This window comes from Macrobrachium rosenbergii, chromosome 45, assembly GCF_040412425.1.
Source record: "Macrobrachium rosenbergii isolate ZJJX-2024 chromosome 45, ASM4041242v1, whole genome shotgun sequence".
Taxonomy (NCBI): Eukaryota; Metazoa; Arthropoda; class Malacostraca; order Decapoda; family Palaemonidae; genus Macrobrachium; species Macrobrachium rosenbergii.
In genome coordinates this window covers 31,908,260-31,920,759 of record NC_089785.1, presented here as the reverse complement: position 1 = coordinate 31,920,759, position 12,500 = coordinate 31,908,260, and the positions used below count along the sequence as shown (strand labels likewise).

Sequence of the window (12,500 nt, the reverse complement as noted above, 5' to 3'; positions counted from 1 at the left end):
GGAGAAGAAGACTTGCCCGTTGAATAATGATAGATATAATTGTCTGGGAAGATTGTAGCATGAAGAGAGTTCCAAAGCAAAATATAACACAGTATATTCTATATATATATTACATTATATATATATATATATGTATATATATATGTATATATATATGTATATATATATGTATATATATATGTATATATATATATATATATATATATATATATATATATATATATATATATATATATATATATATATATATATATATATATATATATATATATATATATATATAAGAAGGAAGTTCAAAGGAAATTCTCTCTCGCGTCACTTTCCGTTTTCTATTCTCGTCGGGGAAACTAGAGAAAAAGCTAAAAAACCAAAACGCACAGCCATTACGGAGGTGACTTCCCAACCTCTTCGTAATCACAGAGGGGGCCTCGGCGTTCGAGAACACACGCTCTACCGTCTGAAGCCGAGCGTTTGCGGGAGTTTAAAAATGTTAAAATCGCTTCCACGACGCCGGGGAAATTGGGGAATCGCTCAGACCACGCCCGCGGTAAATGCAGCTCGGAAAAGTATAGAAAAAAAAATGTTTGCAAGGGAAAAGAAGCTGTCTGGAGATTGGGAGGCGAAGTTCTTGTGTTTTTAAATGGGCTTCTTTTTTGCGTATTTTCTTGTGTTTGTTTTTTTTTTTTGTTTTTTCTTGGCTCTGGCAAGATTCTATCTCTCTCTCTCGCTTTCCGGAAAAGTATATACTATATATATATATATATATATATAATAGAAATATATATATAATTTGAATTTATATAAATATGCTTATAAGAACATATATACGAGCTTGATGGCGCGGGCTACGCTGCCCTGGAACCCGGCACTGCCTATCATGTCTCCCCAACCCTCTCGATCCCCTACCTACCTTGCCCCCACCCAGGGCGGACAAACAGGTTTGCAGAAGGGGGGTGGATGTGTCATATCTCCTCCACCCTCCCAATCCCCTACCTACCCTGCCCCCACCCGGGCAGACAAAAAGAAAGATCCACTGAGATATATATATATATATATATATATATATATATATATATATATATATATATATATATATATATATATGTATGTAATGAAATAATCCTCACCCCACTAGTGTGACACCATCCACATGACACTGACTTGTTTAAAATATGCTACTCACATCTTTCTTGTGCTTTCACTTCCACGAATCTCCACTCATCTCTAGCTTCTCTTCTCGTAGTTCTCTTCCAGGTGAGATCTGGGTCTTTCAGAAACTTTTAGCTTCATGATTAAAGAATCGTAACCGTGAAAGATAAAAATCCTGAAACATTACGAAATACAAAGAAAATTGAGAACAAAGCAAAAATAGTTATGCAAACACGAACTCTCGTTTTCATGACTGATGTAAAACTGCCGAGAGCGCATCCAAGCTTTAAGAAAATGTGTAAAAGTAACGCTAGGGTAATGTATTGGCCATAAATCTCGTGGCTGAACAATACAGCAGGCGCAGTTACCATTCTTTCCACCGCAACTGATTTACTCAACTGCAACGTAAGACAGTTTCCCAAAAAATGGCTCTGTACAAGACTCGAACAGCGTGTATCCGCCCACGGGAATGGCCTGCTGATTACTTTGCTCTCTTCACTTTCTGTATTTTTGTGTCTACATTGTTTTATGTAGCTGAATCAAGAAAGTTTGATAGTATAATCTACTTGTCATTGTAGGAGGGTTGTGGAGATATGCCAAGGAGTTCTAAAGTTGTTCATAGAAGATTATATGCATTTTGCAGATACCACTTTAGACAGTGCTCACAATATTTTCTGCTAATTTCAGTAAGTAAAAAAATTTGATAGTATATAGTGCTAATTATTGCTAGGTTTCTGATGTTATGCCCAGAAGATCCAATATAGTGCTAATCATTGCCAGGTTTCTGATGTTATGCCCAGAAGATCCAAGGTTTAATGGAAGCTTAGGTGCATTTATTTTGCAGACACTGCTTACGGAATTTTCTACTAACTTCAGTAATTAAGGAAATTTGATAGCGTAATCTGCTTATTATTATGTTAGGCTTCTGTAGTTATGCCCTTTTAAATGATTTTCTAACTACTTCAGTATTAAGAAAATTTGGCAGTTTAATGTTTGTCATTACAGTAGTATTGTGGAGTTAAGCTGAGAAGTTCTTGGGTTTTTTTTTTATAGAAGACTGGGCGCATTTTTTTACAGATATTACTTTAGACATTGATCACAGAGTTTGCTAGTAATATCATTATTTCCCTAATCACATTCTCTCTCTCATTGCAAGAAGCTTGTCTTTCATCTGTTGAGGGTGGGGGTGGGAGGCCACAAACTCTTTTCTTGTGGGATAGGGCCCTTTTGTTTGTGGGGGAGGGACATTTTTGCCTGTTTCTGTTTTTGCACTGTACTATTTCAAGGTTCATTTTAGGGCAATTTTGTTTTATGGGTCCTCGTTTTTGTAAAGTGCCTTATTGCCTTGTTCCGTCTGAAAGACTGAAAATAAAGTTATTTGTATTATTTTTATTTTTATTATTATTATTATTATTATTATTATTATTATTATTATTATAAGCAGCAATATTATATAGAGGAAAATCTAATTTGAACTTCAACTAGAAGTTGATAATAATAATAATAATAATAATAATAATAATAATAATAATAATAATAATAATAATTTTTGCTAGAATATTTCTCGACAAAATTTTTCCCTCTTATTCTTGCGTGATTCACCGTGACCGTTGTCTGACGATCATTTTGCGGTTAAGTGATCGCCCACTTTGGCACACAGAGAGAGAGAGAGAGAGAGAGAGAGAGAGAGAGAGAGAGAGAAATTCCTCACGCCAATTTGCAATTGATTGCAATGAGGGGTCCTTCAATATTTGGCAATTGTGGTTATGGTGTATAATACTATACAAAAAAATAAACACCGCTTTTGTTTTGATACTTGGTGTGGTGTATGGTGTGTAGTTGTTGTATATTTAATAATGGTTAAATTTGTGTATTTAGTATGATTTTAGTATATTATAATTTGTACACATTAGTGCTCTCAGTATCATCATTCTGTACACGTGGGCCTGAGCTGAAATAAAGGATATTTTTATTATTGTTATTATTATATTATCATAGGTCAGCAACCTTCGTGATTACGTAGTGTATTATTGACCACAATGAAGATTATTATTATTATTATTATTATTATTATTATTATTATTATTATTATTATTATTATTATTATTATTATTAAAGATCAGCAACCTTTGTGATTACTTAAGCCATTATTGACAAAAAAATAAAAAAAAATAATAATTTATTATTATTATTATTATTATTATTATTATTATTATTATTATTATTATTATTATTATTATTATCAAAGTTCGGCAGCCTTCGTGATTATTTAGGGTATTATTGAACAAGACACAAACGCCATTTACTGGCTTAACAAACTTGGCGTAGAAATGAAGGATCTTCGTACATAGTAGAAAAAACAATAAAGGCTTAAGACAACGTATCAAGAAATAGAACTTAGGCTTTGAAGACGCTTGCGAGTAGTATAAAATTTTTTGTATTTACTGTATATGTATATATATATATATATATATATATATATATATATATATATATATATATATCTATATACATATATACATATATACATATATACATATACATATATATATATACACACATGTATACATATACATAATTCTACTTTTAGTACTGTGGGTTAATGGTACAGATGAGAGATGACTTTAGGTTATTTAGGACCTTTCGTTTTTTTGTTTTTGTTTATATTTTCCAAAGGAAAATTGTTCTTATTTTGACGTACTTTAACAAAAATTTAATCGAGTAAAAAAAAAACAATTTTTAAGCGGCATACACCGTAAAGAGAGAACATTAACTTTTAGGGATCTCTCTCTCTCTCTCTCTCTCTCTCTCTCTCTCTCTCTCTCTCTCTCTCTCTCTCTCTCTCTCTCTCTCTCTCTCGTTAAGTGAGAAGCTGCGCATGTTTTATTATGTTTTCCAACGACATCTGGTAATATATACATACGCTGTGGTCTTAGAAAGCGAGTTTTATTGTGCTAATTTCTCTCTCTCTCTCTCTCTCTCTCTCTCTCTCTCTCTCTCTCTCTCTATATATATATATATATATATATATATATATATATATATATATATATATATATATATGTATGTATATATATATATATATATATATATATATATATATATATACATATATATATTATATGTATATATATACATATATAATACACACACATGCTTATATGTATGTGTACCGGTAATTGATTATAATGAATCCTTTTTTTTTTTTATCCGAATAAAATAATCAACATTTCTCATTTTCAGGAAAGTCTATTTATGTATTTATAATATATTTAAAACTCCTGTGCACCACTGACGACGTTTAAAACTTGAGTGCGTTTTGAAAGTCATGAAAACTTTATAAAAAGACTATACTGTATTGCTCCAGGATTTCCAAAAAAAACCTCATTCATAAAAAATACCCGAAATTTCATAGGCCCACCGCTCTCTCGCCCTTCAAGAAAAAACCCTTTTCTTCTGAACCCCTTATTTTTTCCTTCAGCTGCCTCTCGAATGTTTTTCCCTCATGAGGAATCTATAAAAATTGTATATTTCAAAAGAAAAACAACCTGAACTCGACAAGATATATGGAATAGGATATTGTGAAGAGAACAGTTTTTTTTGTGTGCGTGTGTTTGGAAATACTACAAAAAGTGAATGAGTCAAAAGGAAAGATCTGTCTTTTGTTGACTGGGAAAAACTCTTTTTGTAAATTGATATATTCCTGTACTTTGATACCTGTGAGTATAGGGTAGAATATTTGGAGGTTTATAAGAAGACTTCCAGCAGCTTCCAGATCTTGTGGTACTTTTGGAAGAAGGATTAGAAGTAAAGAGGATCTCTTGGGGTTTACAAAGGAGACTTCCAGAATCTTCCAGACCTTGTGGTACTTTTGGAAGGAGGATTAGAGGTTAAGAGAAACCTCTTGTTGAAGTAGGTAATTATATATCAACACCTGACACTCATAGAATGGCCGGCATAGGAGGCGAAGCGTGGTCCTGTGGAAAACCCGTCTTCTACAACGTCTGCATATCCCTGAGTAACATGTCTGGCCCTGTCATCCAGGGGGAAACCGCCCCCAGTCCAGTGGTTCCACCTCTGGCCTCCCCAGCGTCGCCAGGTCACCCAGAATCTCGCTTTCATTCAGGGGCATCCCCCAGTCAGCCACTACCTGTCATGAAGCAGCCGGTGTCCCTTCCAGCCCAGGACACCACATTCCAGGAGATGCCTCTGAACGAGCGCGTGTGCTGCCTCTGCAGCAACGTCCTTGGCAAGGAGGTACCCAAAGTCGACCGTCGCGGGAACGCTTGCAGGTGCGGGAGTCTGTCTTCGGCAGTTCCCGGCCCTCACAGACTCGTAGGGGGCGAGCTCAAACCCGTCCACAAGACGGTCATCACCTTCAGCGGCGTCGACGACGACGGCGACGCCGGAACGTCGACCACCCGTCAGGAGGGGAAGGCTAAGAGGGCCTCCGGATCAAAGCCCACCCGGCGCTACAGCACCATCGTGAGTCTGGACGCCGGAGGGCGTACCATGTGCACCACCCGAGCTCAGGATGGGTGCGGGCAGGAGCCGGGGCGTGGGCAGGGCGGCGAGGAGGACGCGGATTCCTTGCTCCTGAGGAAGATCAGCCACACGAGCGACTACTCCTTCAGTTCGGAGTCCTCCTTGAGCTCCACCTCGCCCACGCCCTCCCCTCGGACGTCCCTCGACCACGGGCAGGACTCGGACTACTTCGGGTCGTCCTCGGAGGACGAAGGGAGGGCCAGCGAGGATGAGAGTGAGGATGAGGAAGAGGAGGAGGAGGAGGAGGAGGACATTAAGGAGAGCCTCCGGGCGGCCATGGAGAGGTTCCAGGAAGGCTCCGGGAACCTCAGGGGCGCCCTGGGCATGCGCCAGGGCAGATGGCGAAGGAGGGCAGATATGAAGGTACGTGTCCTACAATTTGGGAAGTTTATATCCATTTTTACTTGGTATGTTTGATTTTGTAACTATAAGGTGAGTTTTTGACTGCAGTGGTGTTCAGCCCATTATATTATTTTGTATTTTGTAGTTATAAGAGTACCGTGTGATTACAATTCTGTTGAATCTAATTGTGTTAATCTAATCTAATTATGGTGCTTTTCCAAAGTTAATTTTACAGGTAAGTTGACCCTCTTAAGTTATGAGTGACACCTGCCCAAAACAAGCCCTTCCACATATAATATATTTTTAACACCCTCAGCTTTTGCAGTCTTATCGTAAGACCAGAATTTAGCTGCAGTTTTGTTGAACCCATTTATGTTAATCTAAGCTAATTATGCTACTTTTGCAAAGTTAATTTTACAGGTACGTTGACCCTCTTAAGGTAGGAATGACACCTGCCCAAAACAAACCGTTATTTTTAACACTATAGCTTTTGTAATAATGATATAAGGCTAGTGTTTAACTGTAGTTCTGTTCTAAATTCTATATTCCGTTGTGTAATGCACTTATTATTGCAGCTTTTTTCTCCTGCCTCATTATTACCCAGTAAAACTCTTGGGCGCAATCGAGTTTTCTATATAGCGTATAATGCCGTATGAAATTTTCAGCCGCGGCCAATGAAACTCAGGCACGGTCCGATGGTGGCCTGTAGTAGCACCTATATCGGTGCCACAAGTACGTTTATGGCTAACTTTAACTGTAAATAAAATCAAATCTATTGAGGCTAGAGGGCTGCAAATTGCAATTTGGTATGTTTGATGATTGGAAGGCGCATGATCAACATGCTAATTTGCAGCCCTCTAGCCTCAGTAGTTTTTAAGATCTCAGGGCGGACAGACAAAGTGCGGACGGACAGACAAAGCCGGCACAATAGTTTGCTTTTCAGAAAACTAAAATGGATTAACACTTCATTTTTTCCTTATTTACATAAACTGACGCCCTCGAGGGCGTGAGGGATGACTCACGCTATCAGTTTACACCGCCAGGGTCTCGCAGAGAATTCTTCCCTTTCAAAAACGAAAATGAAAATAATAATAGTAATAATAATAGTCATTTTGAAATTCTTCGTAAATGAGTTACATCCGTCAGTTGGCTCGGGCGAAAATCACGGGTGTCTTTGTGTGGAAAATGTGACGCCAGGTTAAGAGGACCTTCTCGTGCGATGATTTCCACCTTGGTGTGTGTCCTGCTACAAAAACAAAGACTTAATACTTATAATTCTTGGCTATCCTTACTAATAAGGGCCCGTAGGGGTTGGCCCCGTCAGTGCGCGTCAATTGGGGCGCTGTAGGCATGTGCAGTTGGAACTTCGGAAGCTCAGGCGAAGATGCAATGTATTACTACCTTTGTACTATTCTCCTTGCACTTTAGTACATTTTTATTTATTATTTTTTTTCTTTTTTAATAAGTGGGGTCTCTTCTTTCTGTATTCTCCTTTACCTCCTCTTACTGCCTCTTACTTCTTCCTCTTGAACACCGCAATATTCTTTGGAAGCTTCTTGAATTTCAAGTCAGTGGCACCCGTGGTGGGCTTGTTCCATATGAATAGGGTTCATCTTGTGAATAATAATAATAATAATAATAATAATAATAATAATAATAATAATAATAATAATAAATACTCAAAGGTCCCTTCTGTATTTACTTACACTAAATAATATACGTTGGGATGGTGAGGTTATATATATATATATATATATATATATATATATATATATATATATATATATATATATATATATATATATATTCTGTATATATATGTGTGTATAGATCTGAGGCGGACAGAAAAAGTTATACGTATGTTGAGCGACATAGCTTTTAGTTTTCTGTAAAGCAAACTATTGTGCCGGCTGTGTCTGTCCGTCCGAACTTTTTCTGTCCGCCCTCAGATCTTAACAACTGCTGAGGCTAGAGGGGTGCAAATTGGTATGTTGATCTTCCACCCTCCAATCATCAAACGTACCAAATTGCAGCCCTCTAGCCTCAGTAACTTTGATTTCATTTAAGGTTAAAGTTAGCCATGATCGTGCTTCTGGCAATTATAGGATAGGCCACCACCGAGCAGCGATGACCTTGATTATGCGATGTACAGAAAACCGGATTGCACCGAAGAAACTTCGGCAGCCCATTTTTTACTTGTTAATAATTGTCTCGAGAATGGACGAACGGGTTTGGATGGAATCTGTAAAATCATTCTTCGAGTGATTCCCTTTTTATGATAAATTTTTTTATTGGCATCAATAAATATGGTCTTTACTAGTAATGATAAATATTTCAATAAAGGTAAATTTTTTCATTATTAGCGATAATAATGTTATTTTCACGACCGGCATCAATAAATATTTCCATTATTAGTAAAGATAAATATTTTAATTTCATTGCTAGTAACGATAATTATTCATATTACTGTAATTAAATGTTTTCATTGCTTGTAACGATGAATATTTTCATTACTATAGCAACAATAAACATTTTAATTACCAGTTATCTTTATTGGTAGAGGCATAACACACTTTCGACACTTGTACACTTTGTAGGTACACTTACACTTGAGGCTGGAAGGGTCAGTTATAGCAAGGAGGTACTACTTCAAGGCAGCTTCTGTATAAATATAGAAGTGTAGAAATATAGAAATGTTAGCCATGAGGCGTTTTAGGCCGTAATACGTATAGCCACGCCTAAGAATACACGAGGTTTGCAAGTGTCAGGCGCGGTTTCAGGCTAGAGAGAGAGAGAGAGAGAGAGAGAGAGAGAGAGAGAGAGAGAGAGAGAGAGAGTTGCTTCAATGAGAGAAAGTTGCTTCAAAGAGAGAGAGTGAGTTGCCGTAAAGAGAAAGAGAGAGGGGGGGTGTTAGTCTCCTTGAAAGAGAGAGAGTGTGGGTCGTTTGAGAGAGAGAGAGAGAGAGAGAGAGAGAGAGAGAGAGAGAGAGAGAGAGAGAGAGAGAGAGAGAGAGAGAGAGAGAGAGAGAGAGAGAACCTCCTCTTGAGAATATGCGCACGCAAGTTCATAGACCGGACTCCTTTTCGTTACGCAAATGTGAAAGAAAGCCGCGCGTGCGCACACCTGAATTATGTTACCTGAGCATACACGTAATCAAGGACAGGTACCGCAGGGACCCCTCCCTACTCCCCTTCCTACCCCCCTCCTTTTGAAATATGACCTAAATTGGAACCACAGGAATTTAGCGAGTGTTGTCACGCTAGAAAATTTATTTTATAATTTACTCAGTGGTAGAACATTGGGCTTGTGTTTTTGATAATAATAATAATAATAATAATAATAATAATAATAATAATAATAATAATAATAATAATAATAATAATAATAATAATAATAATGTGTAAAAGAGAAATATAAAAATTTGTTGGTTATGTATAATGGTATATTATATGTATATATATATATATATATATATATATATATATATATATATATATATATATATATATATATATATATATATATATATATATATATGTACATATATACACATTATAATATACAATTATATATAACCAACAAATTTTTATATTTTTCTCTTTACATATTTATAAGTATATAAAATTGTATATATATGTATATATATATTACATATATACATACATTATATATATATATATATATATATATATATATATATATATATATATATATATATATATATAATGTATAGAAAGACTAAGTAAATGGTGCTTAGCTCATAATAAATGGCAGTGGTAAAATTCTGGAAATTCTCTCTCTTTCTAGATGATAAATATAGACATAATGTATTGTAATTAAACGGCCAGTGAAGCATTGTATTACTAACTGTACTTATATATAAATAATAAAAAGTCTGTATTTCTCTTTTCTATTATGTTTTGAGGTTTTCTTGTTACTATTTATATACTGACGTGAGAAAAGTGTCGTTTTTTGTCGCGAAAATCTCTTAGGGGGGGTATTGCTGTCAGTGCACCTCACGTGGTTTACTGTAGGCACTACTTAAGGGTCTTTGCAGCGTCCCTTCGGCCCCTAGCTGCAACCTCTTTCATTCCTTTTACTGTATCTCCGTTCACGTTCTCTTTCTTCCATCTGACTTTCCACACACTTTTGTTACACATTTCTAATCTTCATAGCTCCCAGCTCTTGGCCATTGGTCCAAATTCTATATTCTATTCTGTTCTAGTCGCGAAAATCTCGTCGCCTTTCCCGTGCCTTTTTCCCCGAAATTTCGGGTGCTGGAGGTCACTGTTGGTTCCTCTGTTCGCGCTGAATTGGTTCGTTTCCCAGGCTGTGGAATTCTCTTCCTGTTGCAGTTTTTCCAGAGGTATAATACTCTGCCATGGTGATATAAAGGTCGCTAATGAAATGCAATCGAGAAAAGATTTTACATGAATTGCTTTGGTTTCTCTTCCAGTGCGACCTTCAAACTCTCTCTCTCTCTCTCTCTCTCTCTCTCTCTCTCTCTCTCTCTCTCTCTCTCTCTCTCTCTCTTACGAATCTCTCTCCTTCTCTCTTAATAATTTTACAAAAACGAATCTCTCTCTCTCTCTCTCAATAATTTTACAGAAACTAATCTTTCTCTCTTTCTCTCTTAATAATTTTAATAAAACTTATCCCTCTCTCTCTCTCTCTCTCTCTCTCTCTCTCTCTCTCTCTCTCTCTCTCTCTCTCTCTCTCTCTCTCTCTCTCTCTCTCTCTCTCTCTTTTCCGTGGGATTTATGTATCAAAGCGTGACGTTTGTTTGAGAAAATTCCATTTTCTATGCCACTGGGTCCCACAAGGTGACTTTGTTTTACCTACGTTTATTTTTATTGGTCTTTTTTTCAATTTTTCAGTGATATTCACTTTATTATTTGTTTTATAATGTGATTCCCTTCAGTAAATTGGTTTGTGAATAATAATAATAATAATAATAATAATAATAATAATAATAATAATAATAATAATAATAATAATGCCTTTTCCAATGTTCTGTTGTTCAAATTCGTTATGCTTTTGTACTTAGATTCGATATTTGATTTCGTTTTCTATGAAAATATTTTCATGAACGGAAATAAATATATGTATATATGTATTGTATATATATATATACATGAGACTGTATATGTATAATATATCTGTATGATATAAAATATAGATATATATAATAAACATATGTTTATATATATGTACATATGTATATACATATATATATATATATATATATATATATATATATATATATATATATATATATATATATATATATATATATATGTAATTAACCTCACCATCGCTATACGTATGTAACTTAGTATAAGTAAATGCAGACGGGTACAAACTAATTACCAATTATTTCCCACTGGGAGTGTACTATTTACCGTCAATTGGCGTAATAGAAGTGTATGGGAGCGTCGATAGATCTTAATTAAGACACCTGATTGCTTAATTAGCTTTTCATGCTGTAGCCTTGTCACACACCTGGTTTAAACACAGACACGCCACCTTCAGTTATCGTGACGAGGGATTTTTTCGTAACGGCCCCGAAGGGCGGTTAGTGCCGTCAGTGCACCTCGTGCGGTGCACTGTCGGCACTGCTTGAGGTTCTTTGCACCGTCCCTTCGGCTCCTGGCTACAACCATTTCTATTACTGTACCTCCGTTCATATTCTCTTCCATTTTAATAACCTCAGCCCTCTCCTAACGGTTGATTCGTAGTGCAACTGCGAGGTTTCCCTCCCGTTACGCCTGTTTTCCGTTTGTGTTGAATGACCTCTAGGTCCCAGCACTTGGCCTTTGGCATAAATTCTATTTCCTATTGTTTATTGTAACAGGCTGAAGGAGGTTAAGGCTTTGCTGATAAGGGTCTTTGCACAATTAAGGCTTGTTTGTTGAGGGCGAGTGAAGCGTTTTAATCTGTTCTTTTAACCAGGTACTACCACACTTTGGAACTTGCTGCTTTCCCGTGTGTTTCTTGTTTAGGTTACTGGCCTATTATTCCAGACATTATAGGAGTATGCTGTGAGCTCTGTTTGCACATTAAGGCTTCTTTATAGACGGCGAGTTAGGCGTTTTGATTTTTTTTAAACCAGATACTACCAGACTTTGGAACTATGCTGCCTTCCTCTGTGTTTCTTGTTTAGATTGCCATCCTCTTGTTCCAGATTTTAGGATTATGTCTTAAGTGCTCTAGTATGAGAAGAGGCAACCTAATCTTCGTTATAGGTGGGCTTATTGTAGGCATTACTAAAGGGTGTTGGCAGAGCCCATTCGGCCCCTAGCTGCACCTACTTTTTAGATTTTGCCTTTCCTCAGTCTTGCTGTCCAACTTCTCTGATAATTGTTTATACATCGCCTTTATTTTCTGCATCTCTTCGTCTTGCTGTCCAACCGCTCCAACTCCCTCTTTTCACTCTTAAATTCTGATTTGTTTTGTATTGTTCC

The 12,500-nt window shown here is 36.4% G+C and overlaps 1 protein-coding gene across 4 annotated transcripts in view; it reads left to right on the top strand.

Annotated features, from left to right (window-relative positions):
* The window catches only part of LOC136829874 (rhotekin-like), a 211,300-nt gene that overhangs the window by 85,077 nt on the left and 113,723 nt on the right, over positions 1 to 12,500 (top strand). For all 4 annotated transcript variants that reach the window (XR_010850518.1, XR_010850517.1, XM_067088937.1 and 1 more), the window contains exon 2: positions 4,393 to 6,057. Coding sequence is in view for 2 of the 4 variants with exons in the window: in XM_067088937.1 (XP_066945038.1) it covers positions 5,098 to 6,057 (960 nt within the window). In the remaining 2 variants the exon portion in view is untranslated. The remainder of the gene's footprint in view (positions 1 to 4,392; positions 6,058 to 12,500) is intronic.